General features: G+C 39.4%; 1 protein-coding gene across 8 annotated transcripts in view; it reads right to left on the bottom strand.

Moving 5' to 3' along the window:
• Nucleotides 1-3,047: 3,047 nt before the first annotated feature.
• Nucleotides 3,048-25,546, bottom strand: part of katnip (katanin interacting protein) — a 135,122-nt gene continuing 112,623 nt past the window's right edge. For all 8 annotated transcript variants that reach the window (XM_072559407.1, XM_072559408.1, XM_072559414.1 and 5 more), the window contains 7 exons: nt 25,285-25,361; nt 21,404-21,514; nt 16,908-17,047; nt 16,520-16,621; nt 15,925-16,085; nt 12,685-12,770; nt 3,048-4,441 (listed from right to left, as the gene is read on the bottom strand). In XM_072559407.1, the coding sequence (XP_072415508.1) occupies nt 4,380-4,441; nt 12,685-12,770; nt 15,925-16,085; nt 16,520-16,621; nt 16,908-17,047; nt 21,404-21,514; nt 25,285-25,361 (739 nt within the window). In that variant the 3' untranslated portion in view covers nt 3,048-4,379. The remainder of the gene's footprint in view (nt 4,442-12,684; nt 12,771-15,924; nt 16,086-16,519; nt 16,622-16,907; nt 17,048-21,403; nt 21,515-25,284; nt 25,362-25,546) is intronic.

Raw genomic sequence — 25,546 nt, 5'->3', positions numbered from 1 at the left:
CAAATACATGGGAACCCCATGACCTACAAGTTCCCTGTCAAGGCTCTCACCATCCTTACTTGGAAATATATCTGTTCCTTCAGTGTGGCTGGATCAGAATCCTAGAACTCTTTACCTAAGAACATTGTGGATGCTCCTCTACGACTGTGGCAGTTCATGGCAGCTCACCACCACCTTCACGAGGAGCATTAGAGATGAACAATCAGCAATACCCACATCTTGTCAAAGAATATATTAAATCGAGAATGTAGTGCTGGGAAAGCACAAGTCAGGCAGCATCTCTGTTCAGGAGCAGGAGAATCGACGTTTCAGACATAAGCCTTTCATCAGGAATGAGGCTTGTGGGTTGGGGCTGAGATAAATGGGAGGGGGTTGGGGTTAGGGGAAGGTAGCTGGGAAAGTGATAGGTGGATGAAGGTGAGGGAGAAGGTGATAGGTCAGAGGGGGCAGTGATGGCAAAACTTAATAGTGCTATCAATTTTATGGATACAGAGGTAAGTTCAGCCTTATAACTTGGGTTTATATGGATTAGGAACAAGTCGACTATAGAACACCTCATGCACGGTCCTCCACTGAATGGCTGTTCATTAGCTTCAACTCAATTCTTCTGCCAAACCCTAATATATTTTGACCCCCTGAGACAAAAGAAACTCTCAGCTTTAAATAGATTCCACGATGGGGCATCCACAGCTTCTGAGGTAGAGAATTCCAAAGATTCATAACCTTTAACTAAAGAAATGTATCCCTATCGCAGACTGTGCCCCATTTTCTAGATTTCCCAGTCAGGTGAAACAACTCCTCTGTGTCTGCCCTGTCAATCCGCTTCACAAACGGGCTCTTGTTGCCTGTTGTCTGTGATATAGTAGGTCACGAATGAGCTTAAACCTGAGTGCAGACTCTTAACACATATTTCCTGTGACATTACAGTGCTGTCCTGACAGAATGTTGTCCTCTTGGAAGTGCTGTTTTTCGGATGAGATAGTTCAACTTTGTCCTACCCATTGGGTTGGAAGAGTCTGGTAAAAGATTTCAAAATCTTGGAAAAAATACTGTAAATATCTGAGTTCATGTTCAAGCCAAAACTCCACTGATCTTAAACACCATCTCCTCTGCAGTTGAGTGTTTTGAACTGGCTGGAAGGACATCGGTCATTCGTTGCCTCTCAGTGAAGTTCTCGCAGACATGTGCAAACACTAGGGCAAAATATACTTCTAAAACACTGCAATGGGTTTTCTCCAGTGTTACACACGTAGTGTTCAGGGAATTCCAGGTCAATCCTGGAGTTTGGCTAATCCTATTCTGGAGGTGCAGATGCATTACACCCATTGTTATTGACCTGGACTTAAAGTTAAAAACAAAACCAAACACTGACAGATACGCTGAATAGACTTCAGGTTTTTCATGTGATACTGGACTCCCTCCAACTTGCCTCCCAGCTCAGATCAGAGCTAGTGATTCCCGAACTTCACTTCAGTTCCCTGACTCCGAAAGAATGTTTTGCAGAGGAACTGTTTGAATAGTGTTTGTGGAACACAATACAACTCATTAATATCTGTTTTCTTCTTAACAGTTTCATAACACAGTCTTATAACACACAGAGAGGGTGATATCATGTGCGGCTGCTAGCCAGGGTGGACAATCTACTCAAAGTTTAAAACGGGTGATACTTTCCTCCCTTAAATTAGCTTTGTAAAACTTTTCATTCACTTCAGCTCTTCTCAAGCTAAAAACAACATAAAGCTGTTGAGAAAACAGTAGCAAACCTACTTCTGGAAGAATCACACTGACAGTTTTATTGGAATTTATCCAGTCCCTTTCATGACCTCAGTGCACCTGAAAAGGTTTTTTACGACAAACTAATTATAAACCTTTTGTAATGTAAGAAATACTTACATAGTTATCACCGACTGAAATCCACTCTCATCATGACAGGTTGGAGATGTGAACTGAATTCACCAGATTTCTTAACTTGAAACAATAAATGTTGCATATGGTATATTTTTGCTATCATCAAGGGCCTTATTGTACAGCTATGTTTTAAGAAAAGCTATTAAAACTACAAGCAGGTTTTTCAGAAGGACTATTTTTGCACTATGCCAAAACAGCGAAGTACATGATTGAGAAGGAGGAGGGGCAATGAGTAGACTAAGAGATACTTTAAAAATAGAAATATTTCATTAAATAATTCCTAATAAATCAAATTCAATCGATATATTTAGCATTTTACCAACCTTCTTCCTTCACAAAAGAATGCTCAAGTTTCTTCCCCAAACATTTCCTCTGGTCACGTTGCAATATAACGCTGTACACAGTAAATTCAATATGACGAAGAGTATATTTTGTTTGTTGCACTAACGTCAGAAACGTGGAGCAGAAAGTTGGGTCAATTGACATCTGGGATGCTATGAACGCATGCAGGGCTCTAAGATTTCACCTGTGATGTGTGCATAGTCTGTGGTGTAAATTGTGCTGGGTCTCATATTGGTGAAAGCTTCCGTGCAGTCAGAGTGAACACCTGCCAGAAGAATGCAGACAAGGCAAAGTGTGACATCAGTGAGCATGCAGCAGTGATTTGATGCCAGTGTTGCTATTTTGGAACCTTTCAGAATTTTAGAATTCCAGTTAATGCTCTCACTTAACCTCTGAATATCTGAGCAAAGGTCCAGTTGTCTGATACCACCCCTGCAAGAGTTATTTCAAACTACTTACAGCTTGGTTGTTGTTATTTTCCAATGTTTTTGCTACAGTTTTACAGATAATTATTGTTTCATCCAGGCAATTTGGTTATGACAGAAAGGTTCACATTAGAAACACATTACACACATTAGGAATTCTACTGAGAATAACGCAACATGTGAATGTAATTCTCATAAATGTACCTTTTTCAAATAATGGATTCATAATTAGTTTGCTGCATTAAAATTGTTAAGTTATGGAGGAAAATAGATTTCATTATAATATATATTTGTTGCTTAGAAGTTGATATTCATTTAAACCGGAACATTAAAGCTACTTAAATTGCTCTTTATATTTGAAAATTTTTTATTAATAAGTATTGTCATTCTTTACATATCACATACATATGTACAATTATTACATGGAAAACATTAGAAAGAATAAAGTCTGATATGTGTCCAAGTACAAGACAGTATGGGTATGTTATATATTTCTTCAATGCTACAAAAATTGTCACAGAGTTCGTGAGACATCAGCACTGGTTTTGTGCAATGCATTTAATCACGTTTTGGAGTTAGATTGTATTTGCATTTTGCAATAGTTGTGTTTCCAAGTGAGGCATTACTAAGAGTTCTCAATGTGAGAAGAAGCCATTTTGACTCAGCATAGCTGATGAATATACATAGTTGTATGTTGCTTTTTCATTACTCCACAGAATTGCTGGAAGGGTAGACTCATCAGATTACTTGATAAATAAATTCTTCGGTAGAATATTAGCAGTCAGTTGCTTAAAGGTTATTTAGTGCTCCTTGAGTTTAAAAAGAAATTACTTATTGAAGTAGTGATAATTTGTTTGGATTGATACTGATTATATTCTCATTACAGGAATACAGTTTAACAAAACAGGCACTGGAACTAACAAGTTCAAAAACCTCTTGGAACAGAGTATGCATAATAAACAAACTACAGAATTTCTTAACAAAAATATTCAGCATAGGACTTTTGTCTCAACTGAGCTTGAGTACAGCATGTTGCAAGTGATTGAATATTTGTTTAAACATAACTGTCATTGATTTTATCAAATTGGAGGCAATTTACTTGACAGAGGCACAGACAGATGCATTTAATCTTGACTACATTTCAAAACATTGACTTTTGTCAAATTCCAACCAAATTAAAAAGATGGGACTAATAATTACTTGCTATTTTGTTAAAATTCAATCTTGCAAGGACACAGTTTAATGGCAACAATGTGCAAATAGGCACAAATGTTTGGTAAGACAGGCACACCAAAGCAAGATAGGGGTGGGGAGGGTGCATATATTACTCTTATTAGCTCATTCTGCCACTTCAATTTCTTTCCAGCGGATATTGTGCAGACAGCCCTTGTCAATACAGTAAAGCAGGTTCACTGTGTACTTGACTCGAAGGTGCTGAAATATAATCGTGGGTGACCTAGCACCTTCTTTCCATCTGTTAACAGACTAAACTGCCAAGAAAACGCAAAGGAGAAAATAATCAAATGTATGGGTATTTAAACCAGTGTCAGGTAAATAGTGTTTAAGTTTGGTTAATCTGTAGTTGCTTTGAAGACAAAGTCCTGTCCGCTTTTGTAAAAAGAAAGCAAAACTATGTTTCAAACATAGACAGCACAATCCAAACCAAAAGCAATAATTTGCAGATAATTCACCATGATGAGATCTTTATAAAAACCTTCTTCTCCCAAATGATCCTCTGTCAGTCATACATGTCTTTGGACGTAGAGCTAAAAGAAAACCAAAGATAGAATCTATTGGTAAACAGAGTTTACAAAGAGTAATTGTTAAATTAACATTAACAAAAAGGAAGCTTAAAATCAACTGCTTCCTTGCAATGTTTTTTTTAAATAGAGACTGAAAATATTTCTTTAAATAAAACCCCCAGTAAATGCCATTGCATAAAACGTACAGCACGGAGAAACAATTCAGCCTAACCGGTCTGTCTGTTTACCCCCCATTCTGCAAATCATCCAAAATACATTAACACATGTCTCTTGATTGCATTTTCCCTCATCTACCTATCAAATTCTAATCTCAAACAACTAAACAGATTCTGCCTAGACCAGTAAGTGAATTCTACAGCTTAATAATTGTATGCAAAATGAGCTTTATATGCTCTGCTCCAGACCCTTAACGTCTTGAACCATCTTCTATCGAAGCTGCTCTGTCGATTCACAGTTGTAAACACTTCCACCTTGACAGTATACTGCATTTTCTGTTATCCAGGGCTCCCTGATTGGACCTGATTAACAGCCACAATCAGAGAACTCATATTTTATGAGGTCCACCCAGCTGACCTTGTCACAGTCATTACAGTCACCTCTTCAAAAATCTCAATCAAGCTGGTGAGACACAATTTCTCACACAGAAAGTCATATTGACTATCCCTAACTAGTCCTTGCCTTTATAAGTGCACACAAATCCCGTCCCTCAGATTCCCCTCTATCAACTTACCCACCACTGATGTAAGGCTCGTAAGGTTCAAAAGGCTCACCAGTCTATAGTTCTCTGGCTTTTCCTTAAAGCCTTTCTTAAATAATGCTACCACATTAATCAATATCCAACGTCCTGGTACATCACCCATGGCTGTCAATGATACAAGTATCTAATCAAGGGGCCCAACAATCACTTCTCTAGCTTAATATTTGTTCATGTGATATCAGCCTCATGACGAAGGCCAGCATTGTTGCAGGCCCTCACTGCCTTTGAGACGTTGGTGAGCCACAGTCCGCTTTTGGTGCAAATTTTTCCCAACTGCAAGGGAGGAGAGCCTGCAGTTGGTGGTGTTCCCATGTATCTGCTGCTCGTGTGATATAGATGGTAGAGGTCACAGGTTTGGAAGATGATCTTAGAGGAGCCTGGGTGAGTTGCTGCAGTGTACCCTGTAAAAAGTATACTACGTACGACTTTTGAGAAGATTTGTAGCTCAGGTTGAGGTTGTAAGTTTACTCACTGAGTTCTCAGATGTTTCGTCACCATGCTAGGTAACATCATCAGCGAGTCTCCGTTGAAGCGCTGGTGTTCTGTCCAGCTTTCTATTTATGTGTCTGTTAAGGTGAATGATATCATTTCTGGTCCTTTTTCTCAGAGGTTGGTAAGTGGGAATCAAATCAAGACACATAAATAGCAAGTGGGACAGAACACCAGTGCTTCGATGGAGACTCACTGATGATGTTACCTAGTATGGTGATGAAACGTCTGAGAACAAGTCTACCAGCTCAGTTAGCAAACTTACAATTAGTACATACAATTGCCACTTATGTCAGCGGTGCAGTGAGTGAATGCTTGAAGGTGATGGATGGGTGATGGTCAATTGGACTGTATTCCATTACACCCCTGACTTGTACCGCAGATTGAATGCAGACCAGGGGGAATCAGGAGGCAAGCTACCTGGGGCAGAATTCCCATCCTCTGATCTGCTCTCAGTATAGTATTTATCTGACTAGTCCAGATAAACGTTTTGGAGAAGTCAAAATACAAACGAAAACTGACATTATTTCACACAATGTCCTTGAGGAAAAGCAGATAGAGAATGTTTGGTGGATTGTAAAAGATACTTCCTTTGGAAAGTGCAGAAGACAAGCAAATTGCAAATGATCCTCTGGCCGCATTTTTATAGATCAGATAGAACAAGAATCCGATGAATACAGTACACTCTAATGTCTGTGACCTCTGGTTATCGGCAATGTGGAGGAGCCAGTGTTGGACTGGGGTGGACAAAGTTAGAAATCACACAACACCAGGTTATAGTCGAACAGGTTTATAAGGAAGCGCTAGATCCTTCATCAGGTGGTTGTGGAGTATAAGATCATAAGACACAGAATTAATAGCAAAAGATTACAGTGTCACACATATATTGTATATCTCTGTAATCTGTTGTTCTAAATTCTGTGTCTTATGATCTTATACTCCACAACCACCTGATGAAGGAGCAGCGCTCCAAAAGCTAGTACTTCCAAATAAACCTGTTGGACTACAAACTAGTGTTGTGTGATTTTTAACTTGGTTATCGACCAGTCACACCACTGGCAAGAGTTTCTCCTTATTTACTCCAGTTAAATGATTTGTGATTGTAAACATCTCACTCAAATTTCATCATCTTAGTTCTAAGAAAAATAAATTCAGGTTAATTCAATCCATGACTATAATCTTTATCTGAGGAGCCAGAGTAAACATCTCATCTGTACCTTCACCAATGTCTTCATACTGAGTGTTGCCCAGTTCTTTTTATTGTTGAGCACAAAAGCAGTCAATGACAAAATCCAGAGCATTTTTTTGGCAAAGAATGCTGATACCATACACAATAAACTTAGTGATAATTATAATAGACAAAAATAACACTAGTAGAATTACAACTCAGTGGTGAAATGTATGCTTTCTGATTATAGTTTTCTACTGTCAGCAGAGGTATTGTTCTCTATAATATATACTTACTATATTTAACTCAACTTTTCAACAGTATGTGGAAGGGCCAATTTAAACCTAACAATGGGGCGGGCCAAATTGCATGTTTAAACACTGTAATCTGATATAGGAAATATAAATCTCTTTGGTAGTGATAGGAAAGTTTTGTTCTCAATGATTACCTTCAGCAAACAAACACAAATCTCAAGAAATTAACAATAAAGTAGCACATTTAAAAACCTGACAACCCAAAACTGGATTAGCCAGATGGACCAAACTGATCATTTTGAGCCTCTGGATTTTATGACATTTCTAAATATCACCAAGTCCAAATAAAACAGGGACCAACAGGAAAGAATAGGTTAATGGAAGTAAACTAAAACTGGGTACCACTGGTAGAAAATTAATTTCACCCTTTGGATTACTTGCATTGTGAGTTTCAATAATGATCTCTGAAATAAAATGATGGAACAATTGCTCAAATCTTTTGTTGCATCCTTCCACTCATTGGACATGAAATATAAGTGAGATATTTTTCAGTATTAATTTTATTATAACCATGTACACCAAAAACCAGGACCACTATTCATAAAAAAAAGCATTTTTAAACAAAAGTCTTCATCAGCGAGATGGGAGCATCTCTGCCATTTATTGCCCAGAGGACAGTCAGGGGCCAACCACATTACTGAGAGTCTGGGGTCATGTTTAGACCAGTAAACTGGGCAAGGATAGATTTCCTTCCCTAGTGAACCAGACGGGTTCTTACAGCATGTTCACTCGCGGTCTATTTCAGATATTTTAAAAAATTCAATTCAAAATTCACCGTCTGCCATGGTGGGACTGGAACCCACACCCCCGAACATTAGGCTGGGGTTCTTGATTGAACGTCCAGTGAAATTACCACTATGCCACTGCCTCCCTGCATGTTGTCTACATTGTAATTCTTCTCCCCACTTTGACATTTTGTTGGACACAAGTGGCCAGAGTACATGTGCATGTTACATAAGCTATCATCGAATCCAGCTGTCTAACCCAACTATGCCTCACGAGCAAACTCTAATCACCTTCTTCAGTCTGTACCTCTTGATAAGCACCTACTAATGCTCAACGTTGAATTACCTGTTTCTGTCAAAGGAGCAGCGCAGAACCCATTGTGAATTTTTATAGCTCTATCTGCTGCATTTTGATAAGATGCGTCAGAGCTTCGCAGTGTGAGTTAATCAGAGTATGGGTGAATGTAGGTGTTTAAGTGGCAAGGGAAGAGGGTGAAAGCTGGGTAGAGTTAAAGCTGCAAAAGCCTGGCAGGGTGGTACCTGATATCAACTGGCTGCTGTGATTTCGGAAGGGGTACGGGGATTGGAGGGTTGGGAGGGCAGTGTCAGCAGGAAGACAAAGATAGAGTTGGGAGGGTGTCAGTTGTATCATCAACTAGGAGTTAGATCTGACAGGAGGAGAGGTTACATCACAGCTTTTAAATTCTCTACCCCTATTTGACTGTAAATACAATCCTTGCAGTGTGGAAGCAGGCCATTTGGCCAAAGAGCATCCCACCCAGACCCACCATCTCAGACCTACGTCCCTACCGTATTCCTCTGTAACACTGCATTGTCCATGGCTAATCCAGGAGAAAACGAGGACTGAGGATGCTGGAGATCGCAGTCGAAAAGTGGTGCTGGAAATGCTCAGCAGGTCAGGCAGTATCCGAGGAGCAAGAGAATCGACGTTTTGGGCATACGTTCTTCCTCAGGCTTACATCTGAAAATGCGATTCTCCTGCTCCTCAGATGCTGCCTGCTGTGCTTTTACAGCGCCACACTTTTCGACCATGGCTAATCCACTCAACCTACTCATCCCTGGGCTCTTTGGACAGTAAGAGGAAACCGGAGCACCAGGAGTAAACTCACGCAGACACAGGGAGCATGTGCAGGCTCCACACAACACCCAGGAATTGAACCCAGCTCCCTGGCACTGTGAGGTAGCAGTACTAACCACTGAGCCACCACACCTCTCTGTTGAGGCTGAGATAGATTTGTGATCTCAGGGAATCAAGGTACAGAGGGGAAAATGCAGCTGGAGGTGAAGATCAGTTATGAACGCATTGGGTGTTAATACAGGCTCAAAGGCTTGTTTGGTTCACTGCTGTCCCTGTTTCTTATGTACTCTCCAAACTCCAGTAAGAACTTGGAGCCTGTGTGCACTGGATAACTTTAAGGTTCCCACCCACTTCCAAATGCAGCTATACAAACCAAGTTATAACTCAGGAACTATCACTGATGTTATGATGCCAACTGATAACAACATTGGACAAGTCAAATCCCAGAGTGAAACTTGGCTCGATAGTTTATATGTTTAATTTTTGTAGTTAGTTGCTACCATGGTTAGTTACTGAATATATTCACACAAAGCTGTCAATGTGATTTTTTCTGAAATAAACATGCTTATTACACAAAAGAAAACCAGACACAAATGTAGAAAGGTTTACAGAAATCATAGTTTAACCTTTGCAGATACTAGATCCACTGAAGTATGACTCTGATTTTAACTCCTCAATGTCTTATCTGGCTCTTTTTAGTTTTGTTGCCCTAAGCCTCTTTTTAGTTCTGCAGGTTTGAACACCTATCCCACGCACAGCTTGAAGACTTGGCAAACCCTCACTATCTGGATATTCAAATTAAATTCTCCCAGTCTGGAGATTTCCACACAATGAACAGATTTTCCTTCTGCTGGATATAAACTAATCTCTGAACTAGGCTCAAATCACGAATGGTTGCTGGTCTTTTTTTCCCTGTATGTCATAAAAGTTCCATTTTGTAAAGACAATCAATTAAGCTCCAGGGGGACGTCATAGCCTAGAGGTATTGGCATTAGACTAATAATCCAGAGATCCAGGCAATGTTTTTGAGACCTGGATTTGAATTCCATCACATCAGATGGACGCACTGCCCCACCATGCTCAGCTGATGTATCAGTATCATGTTGAACACACTGAGTGTGAAAACAGCTTAGAATATACTATGGTGGGAACTTCAATGTCCACTACCAATAGTGGCTCAGCAGCTGCACTACTGACTGAGCTGGTTGAATCCTAAAGGACATAGCTAGCAGACTGGTCTGTGGTAGGTGATGGGAAGCCAAGAGGGGAAAACATACTTGACTTCAATCTTCCCAACCTGTCAGATTCAAATGCACCTGTCCATGACAGTATTGATTAGAATGACTTCCACACAGTTCTTGTGAAGATGAAGTCCCATATCTCATTGAGAATATGCTCCATTGTGTTGTGCAGCACAATCACTGTGCTAGACTTCAAACAGCTCCAGCAACTCAAGAATGGATGTCCATAAAGTGCTATAGGTCATTAGCAAGCAGCAGAATTGTACTCTAACACACTTGTAACCTTATGGTAAGGTGTATCCTTCACTCTACCACTACCATCAAGATGGGGGAATCAACTCTGTTGTAATGTAGAGTGCAGGAGACATTCCCAGGAGCAGCACCAGAACCAAAACCGATGGATCAGATCTAAGCTCTGCAGTCCTGCCACATCCAGTCGTGGATGGTGGAAGACAATTAAACAATTCACTGGAGGAGAGGGTTTCACAAATCTCCCCATCAGTGCAAAAGGCCAAACCAATTGCAGCTTGAGGTACCAAGTGGATAATCCTTCTCAGTCTCCACCAGAGGTCACCAGCATTATACATATCAGTCTTCAGCCAATTCAATTTTCTCCATTTGATATCAACAAAAGCTGGCTACTGTAAAAGCTATGGGTCCTAACAATATTCAGGAAATAGTAATGAAGTGCTTCAGAACAGCCACAACATAGCCAACATGGAAAATTGCCCAGGTTTTTCCGAACAGTACAAATCCAAACTAGCCAATTATTGTCCCATCAGTCTATTTATGATCATCAGTCAAAAGTACTATCAACATGGGTTCAAACATTAATAACAGAGCTGACTTTCAGAGATGAAATGGGAATGACTGCCCTTGACACTTAGGCTGCATTTGTGAGAGTATGGCATTAAGGAGTCAGAGCAAAACTGGACTCAATGCAAATCTGGGGAAAACTATCTGCTGGCTAGTCATACTTGACACATAAGAAGATGGTTGTGAATTGTGGAAGTCAGTCATCTAAATCAGACATCGCTGCAGGAGTTCCTTGGGGTAGTGCCGTAGGCCCAGCTATCTTTAGCAGCTTCAGTGATCACCTTCCCTCCAACATAAGGTCAGAAGTGGGGATGTTTGCTGATGATTGCACAATGTTTAGCACCATTCGTGACTCCTCAGATACCGAAGCAGTCCAGGACTAAATGCAGTAGGACCTGAACACAATCCAGGTTTGGGATGACATGTGATATTGTCAAGACACACAAATGCCCAGGCAATGAGCATCTATAACTAGAGACAATCGAGCCATTACCCCTTGACATTCCAGTGGCATTAACACTGTTGAATCCCCAATTATCAGCATCTTGGGGGTTACCATTAGCCAGAAACTGAACTGAATTAACCGTGTAGATACAAGAGCAAGTCAGAGTCCAGGAATCCTGCAGTGAGTAACTCACCTCCTGATTCTGCAAAGTCTGTTCACCATCTACTAGGCATAAAGAAGAGTGATTGAATACTCTCCACTCTCCAACTACACTCAAAATCCAAATCAATTTCCAGGATAAAGTGGGCCACTTGATTGGCCCAAGTTCCCTTCAGGCCTCTCACCGCTTTGACTGGCAAACATAAATGCTGCCTACATCAACTGGACTACAGTGGTTCAAATTAGCTTATCTCTACCACCCTCTTAAGGGCAACTGGGGATAGACAATAAATGCTGACCCAGCCAGTAAATCACACATCCCATGATAAAAAAAGAAATCCTGCAGGCACTTAGCTGAAATCACAACTTTCTTCGAACTGATGCATTAACTTTGCCGTTCCAAATGACTTTCTGAAAAGAAACATTTATATTGACAGAACTGAAAACAAAATCTGCGTCCATTTTAAAAATCTAAATTGTCAAATGATAATGTAGATACTTTGTGCTTTTACCAGAGGAGGCCAGACATCACTGATGGTAAGAAATACATCAAATGTGTCTGATCTCCCCAGTGAGCTCGAGATCTTTTTTCAAATTTGCCTCCAAATTCCTAGAATCTTAGGTCATTGAGACTGCACTTCTACAATGGATCACACGAGATTAAACCAGAAAATTCAAGTGTTACATTGCTGATCTACTTTGAGGCTCATAGATTAAGTAACTTCGATAGGGTTACAGCCCTTCTCCCATCACTGCTGAGTCTGTGACTCTCCAGCTAAATCTGGTTTTCAGACCAGGCCCCAAAATCTCAATAAGTTTCACGGGCCTTGAGAAAGGTGCCTGATGTAGATTGCTGTGGCCTGCTCCTCTCTGAATGGATCATGGAGACAGAGTTGGTTTGGTGCAAATTAGCTGCTGCATGACCAGAGTGGAAATGACCTAAGTTTAGAAAAGTCACTACATAAACCAAGTCTTTCTCTTTCCTTAACCTCCCTTTAACTCGTTGAAACAGAGAAAAGGGTGAAAATCTAACCTGGGTCAGCCGCTTGCTTCTTCTTGGCTCGTTGAATAATTTGGTTTTCATTGGTCATCTTCACATCCTGATCTTCCACTTGGTTACTGTGCAAGAATAATTAAATAAAACATCAATAAACATGTTCAATCGTGTAAGGGAGGTATGCTGCTTTTTGAACTGAAAAATGCTGGAGATCACAGTGGGTCAGGCAGCATCCATGGAGACAGAGCAAGCTAACATTTTGAGTCTAGCTGATTCTTCATCAGAGCTTTCTCAGCTTATGCTAATTTTCACTTGATCTCTTCATAAAAGCCTAAACATATCCAATTGTTGGCATCATAATTGGCACAGAGCCTCAATTTTTAAACAAAATTACAAGGGTCACAGTAGCACCTCATTTTATTTCCCTTTTCATGCAAAGTGAAGTATAAAATCTCTCTGCATATACAACAAATACATACACACATTTAAAACGGGGAAGTATACCTTTGGGATTGTTACAATATCAGGAGATAATGGCTATCCTAAATAAAATAGCTGCCAGCAAATGACTCAGGTTACCAAAAATACTCAAGGTACTGTCAGAACTTTACTGATGAATATTACGCATTTTAATATTTTGCACCTTTTTAAAGATGTGGCATGTACTGCCTGAAAGGGTGATAGAAGCCAATTCTGAAAGAAACTGCATAAATATTTGAAAATGAAAATCTTTACAGGGCTATGGGCAAAGTATACCGGAATTGGTAAAATTGGATAGCTCATTCAAAGATATAGCACAGGCATGATGAGCCAAATCACCTTCAATGTTGTAATATTCTATAAATTTTCAATCTCCCACTGCATGGAATAGATGTTTAGCCAACAAAACAAGAAAAAAAAAGTTTTACCAGTTCGCTTGGCACCTGTTAATGGTTACTAACTATAACCTTCAGGTCTCAGTAATGAGTTTCATCATTTTACAGCATGAACACTTTCTTCCATGTTTATTACCCATCCCTACACCCACGATAGGTCTCGACAGGAGTTGCTTTCAGCATAGCCAACCCACTTACACACATTCATAGCCTCCATATCCAGCTGCTTTTCTTCCCTGGCTTACGATCTCAATGCCTTCGTTTGTCTAACTTTTTTTTCCTCTTTCTCTCTTCACCAAGCTGCTCAGTCCTTCCTCCCCACCTTCCCGATTCCCACACCATCATCATCATACTACCTTCTCCTAGCTGCTCCCTGAAAAAGGATCACTGGACTTGAAACAAACTCTGCTTTCTCTCCACAGATGCTACCAGACCTGCTGAGTTTATGTTTTTTTAAAATATTCTTTTGGGATCAGATAGTCTATGCTAGTGATTTAAAAAAAATTATTCACAGGTTGTCGACATGACTGGCTAGACCAGCATTTATTGCCAGTCCCTATTTGTCCAGGGGACAGTTAAGAGTCAACCACATTGTTGTAGGTCTGGAGTCATTTGTAAGCCAGACCAGGTAAAGATGGCAGTTTCTTTCCTGACAGGACATCAGTGAACCAGATGGATTTTTCCAACAACTGATAATGGATTCATGATTGCCATTAGAGTCTTAATTCCAGTTTTTTTATTGAATTTAAATTCCACCATCTGCTGAGGCAGGATGAAACCCAGGTGCCTAGAACATTACCTGGGTCTCTGGATTAACAGTCCAGCAGTAATACCATTAGACCGTTGCTTACAGCTGAGATACGAGATATCAATGGATGGAAGACTGTGTTAACCAAGTTTGATTTGAAAGTGACATCACCTCATATCAATTCAAACTGGGGCTATGAATTTCAATGAATGGAAAACAAAAGACATGTTGTTTAGTAAAATAAAGCACGAGGTAGCCAACATATTCATGGTATCTAGAGAACAAACTAGTTATCTTTGATGACAATGATAGGATTGAAACACTACAAAAAAAACACAATTAGTTTACGACATACTCAATTGTCTTTATTGTTTTGTGGCTTTAGATTAAAGAAGCAAACATTAATTTTAAGAAGATTGTACTGACAGCTAAAACAATTCATAAGGTCCCCCGAAAATGGCTCTTCCCTTGCAAAGTTTATTAGTTGGCAGTTAATGTAAAAAAGTCTCCTCAGCATTGTTCATTGCACTGTTGAAGTTTTTGCAAAGAATAATTCACTTCCTTCTCTTGTTACTCAAGATACACAGCATTTTCAAAACCCACCCTCTGGTGTTTAGACTCTACTCCCAAAGAATTGCAACTGATTGAATTCCTTTCCCTTAATATAGTGGCTGACTTTCATTAGTCACAATCCCAAATCCTTTAAAAGCAGATGCTATCATCAATTTCTATAAAACTAACCATTGAGCCTTCTGCCATTGAAAACCACTGTTCTCAGTCCTAATTGCCTTTAATAAAAATCGGAAGAACTGCGGATGCTGTAAATCAGAAACCAAAACAAATATTGCTGGGAAGGCTCAGCAGGTCTGGTAGCATCTGTGCAGAGAAATCAGAATTACCATTTCGGCGTCCAGTGACCTTTCCTCAGAACTGATGGTAGATAGGAAATGTCAGTTTATTTGTAGAAGGTGGGGTAGGAGGGGGAGGGGTGAGGAGTAAACGATAGGTGTGTTTAGAGCCCAAAGACAGAGAAGAACAGTTGTACAGGCAAAGGAGTGGTTAGCGATCTGGCTATGAGGGTGAATTGCTATTAATGGAGACAGTTAGTGGCTGACATTGGGTCGTGTATATTCGCAGACTATGTGATTACAAGGTCTGATGTGTGGGGCTTGGAGTAAGGACATGGGAGAGTTCAAGCCTAAAGTTGTTGAACTCGAGAGAGTTCAGAAGGCTGCAAGATCTCCAAACGGATCTTTCCAGCTTGCACTGAGCTTTGCTGCAGCACTGCAGCATGCTTGAGACAGAGATGTTGGCCAGGGAACAGGGTTCCATGTTAAAGTGGCCGGCAACTGAAATTTCCCTTACCTGTCCACCGAGCATTGTTGCTTTAAAATTTATTCTGATTATTTCAATTTGAATCTCACCAATCACGTATTTGTCCAGTCTTAGCGCTACAGCCAAACAGATAATCTACACCTTCAATGACCATGACCACAGTACATTATTTCCCTTGTTCACTCTGCAGTCACAAATTTCTTCCAAACTTTCTCCGCCATTATCTATCAAAGCAGGACTATATTCAATTGATTCCACAAATATGAGGCACAGAAACTTTATTTAGCAACAAAAAATAATCTATTTGATTTGATGTACCTTATAACAGTATTTCTCTCTCTATGTGTAATCCTCTCATCATTGGTGAAAAGGATAGTATGATATGGGATAATAGGTTCACAAGTTGGCAGGATACCACGGGCCACAGGACTCACAATATCTAGGATTCCATTGTAGACTAATAAATCATCAACAAGTAGCTGTGAAACAACAGAATATGAAGTAATCATACAAGTAACACTAAACACCAAATTAATTTTACTTTTTGCATCAATAGATCACAGAAATTATGCTAATGTAAAACTTAAAAAAAACTGTTTCATTATATTTCTAAATGATTCCCAAGTCTTTATAATTCATTTAATTCTATTTTAAAAAGGTATGGCTGCAGATCAAAATTCACTAGTTATATTTACCAGTTATAGCATCAACAATAATGCACTTACAATCTTTTCTTAGCAAACATAGGCTGCAAAACAATGGCAGGCTACAGTGAAATTCCTGAAAAGGTATGATTATGTTATATAAATTAGATAATTATGCTGATGGCATGTGTGGATCCAGTATAACCGTTGGCTACTAAGAAGCATACAAGTAATAACTTAATTACTTTGATGCATTTATGATGACATACCCCAAATTCTTTCACCCCTCTTTGAGGGGTTTTTGAATAATTCCAGAGTTTAATCATTGAAACTGCAACAGGTTGATCAAAAATGATATAAACCCGATTTACCTACAACAGAAAAGAGTAATTTATATTCAAAAACTCTCATAACATTCACAACAGCATATGGATTTGTGCAAGTTGTTCTTACTGCAGTGATGAAAATGACAAGCTCTTTATCGCTATTAACATAGTTTACTACAGCATTACCCTTTATTATCTATTCATAGTTGTCCAGTTTCACAAAATGAACAAAACTAAAGACAATTAAAAAGCAACAACAAGTGCACATAATTAATCAGATCCTATTCTCTTCAAAATAGAGCAACTACTGGACAGAAATTGTGCTTCTTACCAATCCAGGAAGAATAGGAGCTAACCACATGTGTCTCCCATCATTTGTGTCATTTATTCCATCAATTAATTTGTCTGGGGTTCGAACATCCCCCAAAACACTTTCTAAAACATTCACACTATCTGGAAAAGCAGAAATGTCTGATAATGGAGAGTTAAGAACATTCTGGACAATAAATTTATTTGATCAAATTTTAACAACAACAATCATTTTTCTTTATATTGCAACAGATGACTGTAGATGTAGATTGCTTAGCTACATTTAATCAACAGCAAGTATGAAACTGCAATATATCACTGATTTAGCACATTAAATTAAAAACATTATGAATTTTGGCTGCATCCAAATGAATGATAAGTATTGCAGTACTAAGACTGATATCCCTGTGCTCCTGTGCCCCGACCGATATCTTTGCTTTATACACACAATGTGTACCCTTTTCATATTGTTTTGAAGATGTGGTGTACTGTACCTTTAAGAAAGTTAAAAGCTAGTAGAACTACTTGACAGCACCAAGTGTTCTGAAAGAAAAATAATGTAACACTTGATTGAACAACTTGATTAGCTGGTTGTCTGGAGTCAAAAACAAATTTGAATCTGGCCAATCAATTTAAATTATACCCCAAAATACCAACCTCTAACCAAGTTTGAATTGAGGACATTGACAATCTTAAAAGCGAATGACACAATCCAATGCTTTGGGGTTATAAGGCCAGGGAAAATTGAACAGTTGGGAGAACTGCCAAGCGACCAGCATGTAAAGACTGCCTGAAAAATAACTCTCTTAAAGGTACCTTTATCAATTGGTAACCTGTGAAGCAGAATCCCCAAGATGAAGAAAAGACGACAGGAATATAGAGAAGAACCAAAAACTGCCTGGTTTTGAGATAAAAAGCTTTGTTTTGTAAATCTTAATTGGGGGGCTTTATCGGACTAGTATTAAAGAAGAGAAGATAAGAGATAGGTTACAGGAAGGAGTTGTACATAGTTGTTAGGTAATTATTCTCTGTTATGCTTTAAGAAATAAAGTTGTTCATTTTTATTTTAAATAGTTCTTGGCCTCTTGAATTTTGACCGATTACTACATGGGATAAATTTGCTCTGAGTTGTTGTTTTAAATTAAGCAAGACGGTTTACCCCGTGTTGTAACAATATGGGATAAGATGTTAATACAACTAGTCGTGTCAATAATTCATTCCCCTTAATCAAGATCTGCAATTCCAAAAGATGAATAGTGACTGTAGGGGAACAGAGGACAGGGAGTAGATGGGTCATTAGCAGAGAGGAAAGAATGCATTCAAGTGTAGTCTGAACAAATTGTTTTAGGTTGCGAAGTTGATTGGTGAGTAACTAAAAAGCAAACATACCAAAAATACTTTCAGTAAAAACACAAAATAAGATTTACAAATCCAGAATCTGAAGATTTAAACTAGCTACTTTTTGAAGTCACTTTTACAGTTTTATATTAATTCACTTACAGTAAAACATTCAGAAAAAAAGACTTGTAGTTCTTCGTCCAATTCATTCTGGCCCTGGAGTTGGAGTTGTCAGAGTTTGGAAACTCAATTGCCTCTAGTTTTGTTAAACCTTCTGGTAGGTCCTCTTTAATTTTCAGCTCTTTTGTTATAGGAACAGGAGGCCATTTACAGAGTCACACTGCACAAAAACAGACCCTTCAGTCCAACTCATCCGCACTGACTAGACATCCCAATATGACCTAGTCCCATTTGCCAGCATTTGGCTAAACCCTTCTTTATCATATATCAATCCAGATGCCTTTTAAATGTAATTGTACCGCCTCCACCATTTCCTCTGAGATCTTGTTCTGTACATACACCACCCCCGTGTAAAAAAGTTACCCTTGAGGTCCTTTTTAAAACCTTTCCCTCTCACCTTAAATCTATGTCCTCTAGTTTTGGACTCCCCCACCTGATGAAAAAGACCTTGGCCATTTATCCTATCCATGCCCCTCATGATTTCATAAACTTCGATAAAATGACCCCTCAGCCAAGGAAAATAGCCTCAGCTTATTCAGCCTCTCCTTATAAATCAAATCCTCCAGTCCCGGCAAGATCTTTGTAAACCTTTTTGCACCTTCGCAAGTTTAAAACGGCCTTCCTATACAAGAGCGACCAGAATTGTATGCAGTAATCTAAAAATGGCCTCACAATGACCTGTGTGGCCACAACATGATATCCCAACTCCTATACTCAATGCTTTGACCAATGAACACAAGTGTGTCAAATGTCTTCTTCACCACTCTGTCTACCTGCGACTCCACTTGCAAGGAACTATGCACCTGTACCCCAAGATCTCTTTGTTCGGCAACACTACCCAAGGCCCTACCATTAACTGTATAAGTCCTGCCCTGGTTTGCCTTATCAAAATGCAATATCTTACATTTATCTAAATTAAACTGCATCTGCCACTCCTTGGCTCATTGGCCTGTCTGCTAAAGATCCCATTGTACTCTGGGATAATCTTCTTCAATGTCCACTACATCACCTATTTTGGGTCACCTGCAAACTTACTAAACATACTACCTATATTCACATCCAAATCATTTATATATATGATGAAAAGCAGTGAACCCAGCACCAATTCTTCTGGCACACCATTAGTCACAGGCATCCAGTTGAAAAAAACAACCCTCCACCAACACCCTCTATCTTCTATCTTCAAGCCAATTTAGTATGCAATTGGCGAGCTCCAACCGGATCCCATGTGATCTAACCTTATGAACCAAACTACCGTGTGGAACCTCCTCAAATGCTTTGCTGAGATCCACATAGACAACATCTACCACGCAGCTTTCATCAAACCTCTTTGTCATCTCTTCAAAAAACTCAATTCAAGTTAGTTAGACAGAATTTCTAACACAAAGTCATGTTGACTATCCCTAATCAGTCCTTGCCTTTCCAAATCTTGTTTGTCAGAATCTCCTCCAAAAACATACCCACCACTGATGTAAGGCTCAACGATCTATAGTTCCTTGGATTTTCCTTGTTGACTTTCTTAAATAATGGCACCGCATTAGCCAACCTTCAGTCTTCCAGCTCCTCATCCATGGCTATGGATGATCAAATATTTCAGAAAGCTAGCAATCTCTTCCCTAACTTTCCACAAAGTTCTGGGAAATACCTCATCAGGTCCCAGGGATTTATCTACCTTATGTATTTTAAGACACTTCCTCTTCTGTAACATGAATTATTTTCAAGACATCACTATTTCCCCAAGCACTCTAACTTCCATGTTCTTCCCAAAAGTAACTAATGACACAAGATATTCATCTTCTACCTCACCCATCTCCTGCGGTTCCACATATAGACAGCTACATTGAACTTTAAGGGGCACTATTCTCTCCCTAGTTATTCTTTTGCCCTCAATGTACTTATAGAATCTCTTTGGATTATCCTTAACCCTATTTGCCAAAGCTCTCTCATGTCCACATTTTGCACTCCTGATTTCCGTCTCAAGTATACTCCTACTGCCCTTAAAATCCTCGCGGGATTCACTCAATCCCAGCTGTCTATACCTTATATATGCCTCCTTCTTTCTCTTGAGTTGAGTCTCAAGTTCTTGTCACCGTGCATTTCATGCAGTTACCTCCCTTGCCCTTCACTCTCATAGAAACATACTGATTCTGGACTCTCAATGGGATGCTTTCCACTTCCCAATCGTCCCTTTACCTGTGAATACCTCTCCAAATCAACTTTTTAAACTTCCTGTCTAATACCGTCAAAATTGGCCTTACTCAATTAATGATGATCACTTGCAGCAAAGCGTTCCCTCACTGACAGCCCCATAACGTGCCCTGCCTTATTTCCCAACAGGTCAAGTATTAGTGAGTTTTGAAAAGTATTACTTCTTCTCGAGTAGGCACATCCACATATTGATTAAGAAATCTTTCTTGTGCATACTTAACATGATTTACATGACACTCCCCATCCCTTAACACCATGACAGTCCAAGTCTATGTTTGGAACCTTGAGCAATTAGTAGGCTGATCCAAGGCCTAACTCCATGTCAGCCTTTGCCCCATACACCTTAATGCCTTTGGATAACAAACAATTGTGAAAAAATTGCTACTAATTTAGCATCAAATGACACGTGAAGTAGATTTCCAAACTTGTCCCAAAAAGGAGTAGAGGGAAAAGGAGGCAAGGACGAATGTAGTGTGTTGGGAACAGATATAGGGGATATACAAGGCAGGAGTCAGTAGAATAGAAAGTGCGTGCAAAGTGTCAGTCTTGAATGATTGAAGAGAAATTGGAAGAGTATATAGAAATTCAACCACAATCAATTCTTCAGAAAGTCGAGTTGTTCCTTTCATATTGATAATTCAAAATATTTGCACTATAAAGAGGTTAGGCAACAGATTAAACAGTGACCTCAGCATTCTTAAAAGACAGCAGTACTGGAATACGATTTTTCTATTTTAAATATTATTCAGAAGACTATTCAATAATTTGACTTTTTCATTTTGCAAAGGATACTATTCTCTGTTAGAAGAATCTTTTCCCCATTGTCGCCATAGAATTCTAGTCCATTAAGACCGATGTAGTAAGGATCTCCCCAGCTTGTCAGCAGCTGCAGCTGGAAAATAACTGGCAGAAGCTAGGTCAAGGAAAGTAAACTAGCCATAAGCACGAAAAAATCTCAGATTAATCTTACTAGTATTAACAAAAATATTTCTGGTTAATGTTCAAATGCCAACATAATATTTAACAACAGAATTTATTTAAAACAAATGGTAAATGATCTACTCTCATGTAAACGCAAAGATTTTGTGAAGAATTATTTTTGGTACCCTGGATTATAAATCACTTCACTAAAGCACTGGAATTTAAATACCTCCAAACTTACTACTAATACTGCCCATCTTTACAAGGTATTAGCTCATAAAACTTTTACTTGAAACTGTTAATTCAACAAAGTACTTTAAACAAGGTTATGCTGGTATTAAAATAGTAATTAGAGGACTGTCACACAAATATAATATTTGTATGTTTGTTAACATTATCAAGGTAATTCCAATTTTACACAAGTTAACCAATGATATTTTAAGGAAGGAGAAAAAATCTTGCATATCTAAAACAGACAGCTTGCATGAATTAAAGTTTTATTGTTGAAGCAAACTGTGTATTAGAACATGAAACATACTGGACTTGCATCTCTAATGACACATTCATTTTACTTGCATTGATTTGCACGTTATCAAATTTACACATGTCATAACAGCACTGCATACATTTCAAGATAAACAGTCTGCTGGCCAAGCATAATATGGGATTCATAACAGGTAAACAACTTATTTTAAAGTTAAAAATCACGCAGGTTTTAGTCCACCAAATTTATGTGGAAGCACTAGCTTTTGGAGTGCTGCTCCTTCATCAAAAGCAGGATCATAAGACACCGAATTTATAGCAAATGATTACAGTGTCATGAATAAATCTAAATTGTTGTTTAGTCTTTCACCTTTTAGAATGGATTGCAGGTTTCAGTTCATTGACATGTAAACCTATGGGGTGAATTTGCATTTGCAAAATTATACTTATAGATACATTCGATTTTGTTCAAAACGTTCACAATCTGAAGGCAGTCAATCCATGTAATATTTTATAAATTCCTACTTTGGAAACAGAACCAGTCTGACTCAAGAGTGGGATATAGACAGACTCTAACCTCACACCTTTAATGCATTGTCTGAGCTGAGATGTAACCGTTTTTTGTAAGACCTTAAGTTATTTCGAGAATGTGACTTAAAAGACGTTCTGGGATTTACATATTATAGAGTCATAGAGATGTACAGCACGGAAGCAGACCCTTCGGTCCAGCCCATCCATGCTGATCAGATATCCCAACCAATCTAGTCCCACCTGCCAGCACCCGGCCCATATCCCCCCAAACCTTCCTATTCATATACCCATCCAAATGCCTTTTAAATGTTGCAGTTGTACCAGCCTCCACCACTTTCTCTTGCAGCTCATTCCATACACGTACCGCCCTTTGCGTGAAAATGTTGCCCATCAGGTCTCTCTTTATCTGGAGTAGTGTGTATAATATTGGTCACGTCATTTAAGGAAGGATGTAAATACATTGGAAGCAGTTCAGAGCAAGTTTACTAGTATAATACCTGGAATGAATGGGTTTTGTTATGAGTAAAAGATGGACACATGAGGCTTGTGTCCACTGGAGTCTCGAAGAGCAAGCGACTTGATCAAAAAATCTAGGATCCTGCGAAGTCTATACAGGATAGATGTGGAAAGGATGTTTCCTTTTTTGGGGGAATATAGTACTATTAACAGATTTAACAGCAATCTAGGTTTGTTCAATGTATCAGTTCAGTTGCATGACATTGTAATCTTATGCTATAAATTCTGTGTCTTATGATCCTGCTCCACGGGTACCTGATGAAGGAGTAGCACTCTGAAAGCTAGTGCTTCCAATTAAATCTGTTGGACTATAACCTGGTGTTGTGAGATTTTTAACTTTGTCCACCTCAGTTCAACACTGGCTCCTCAACATCATAACTTACTTTAAAAGCTACTTCTGCTCATATAAAACATGGCCATTAGTCATTTAAAGCAATTCAGCAAGATGACCTAAAATAAGAACTCATTTTGAGAAGGGAGAAGAGTTTCATCTGTTAAACATCACAGATCATACCAATCGGTAAAATGTATCCGAACCGTGCTTCACAATGTGCCTGATTTGCCGAAGTGGAGAGATGTCTACATTTCAGTTCAAACTTATTTTATCTTTTGAAAAAGCAATGTGTTCAGGCTTAGGTCTGGAGCATGGGGAATGTGAACCCAGGCCCTCTGCTCCAGCAGTTAGTGGAGGCTCAAATGCAAAATCTCATTGAAATCAGCATACCCAAACAGTGCTATTGATCATAACTGATTACTTAGCAGCATGTGGTTAATAGAGCCTCATATATTGTATTCACTGATTTTCCTCTCTGGGGTGGGCCTTGAACCTGCGACCGTGCAACTCAGAATAATAGAATCCCAACAGTGTAAAACTAGGCCATTCAGCCCATTGAACCCACACCACTCCTCTGAAGAGCATCGCACCCAGACCCTTGCCAGACCCCTGACTCTATCCTAGCCCTCTGACCCTGCATTCCCCATGGCTAATCTACCTAGCTTGCACATCCCTGGACACTATGGGCAATTTAGCATGGTCAATCCACCCTAACCTACACATCTTTGGACTGTGGGACGAAACTGGAGCACCTGGAGGAAACCCACGCAGACACGGGGAGAATCTGGAAACGCCACATAGACAGTCGCCTGAAGATGGAATCGAACCTGGGTCCCTGGTGGTGTGAGGAGGCACCACAAACCAATGAACCACCACACTGCCACCAGAGGCAAGACTGCCTGCAAACGGAGGCACTTATTTTTGTCTTATTGAAGGTTTATTCGGGGATAGGCATTTATATTTAAACTGAACTTAAGCAATTGCTGCAGCTGTACAATTACGTCAATTTATTGGCTCAGTTAATTGGTCACTGGTTTTAAGTATCAAGGATAGATAAATTCACTGAATTTAAACTAATTAAACTGAAGATAAAGTAATTATAGATTAGTATGAGAAACAGATCCAAGCGAGGCTGCAATTGATTTCTAGTTACTGCAGCTACATATAACTAATGAAGGATCAACATGGGTGGCACGGTGGCTCAGTAGTTAGCACTGCTGCCTCACAGTACCAGGGTCCCAGGGGCGATTCCAGCCTTGGGCGACTGTCTGTGTGGAGTTTGCACATTCTCCCCGTGTCTGCGTGATTTTCCTCTGGGTGCTCTGGTTTCCTCCCACAGTCCAAAGATGTGCAGGTCAGGTGAATTGGCTATGCTAAATTGCCCATAGTGCTAGGTGCATTAGTCAGAGGGAAATGGGTCTGGGTGGGTTACTCTTCGGAGAGTCGGTGTAGACTGGTTGGGCCGAAGGGCCTGTTTCCGCACTGTAGGGAATCTCATCTAATTATAGATGAACAGTCACCCATAATGAATGCTCCCAATGGGCACAAATGGAATAAACTTGAAGTCATGGTCAGCCTTAGTTACAGGGGTCATGAGGGCCCTTGCAGCATAGTGGTAAAGTCTCTACCTATATGGGTTAAAGTCCCTTCTGCTCCTGACATGTGTCACGACAGGTTGATTAAAAATATCGACACTTGAAATAGAACAACAGATTATGGAAACTCCAGCTTAAAGGGCACAAACTCATGATAACATCCAACAGTCATTTTGCTTATTTAATTTCATTCTGTTCCCAGAGTGAAAGTTATGAGGAAATTATAAACCCATACACTATTAGGATAAGGGTAATACTCTTCTGGTAGCAGACTTCCTGAAGTTAAAGGATACAGCCACATGGCATCAAAGGAGATTCATAATCCATACTAGCCTGTTCCACGTTCCTAAGACAGTTCCTATCAAAAATACTATGCGCAATTCAGAAGTGTACAGAAATTACTTTGTATATTAGGATACAGGAAACATCATAGATGGTCATCAATACATTCTTATCTCCTATTGGGTACTAATGATGCTGAGAGATTGATTACAGCTTCCAGTTGCATTTTTACTAACTATACAAAGTGTTTTAAATCAACAAACCAACTTTTGT

Source organism: Chiloscyllium punctatum, chromosome 40, assembly GCF_047496795.1.
Source record: "Chiloscyllium punctatum isolate Juve2018m chromosome 40, sChiPun1.3, whole genome shotgun sequence".
Lineage (NCBI taxonomy): Eukaryota > Metazoa > Chordata > Chondrichthyes > Orectolobiformes > Hemiscylliidae > Chiloscyllium > Chiloscyllium punctatum.
The sequence above is the reverse complement of the archived record's forward strand: the minus strand, read 5'-3'. Positions and strand labels throughout refer to the sequence as shown.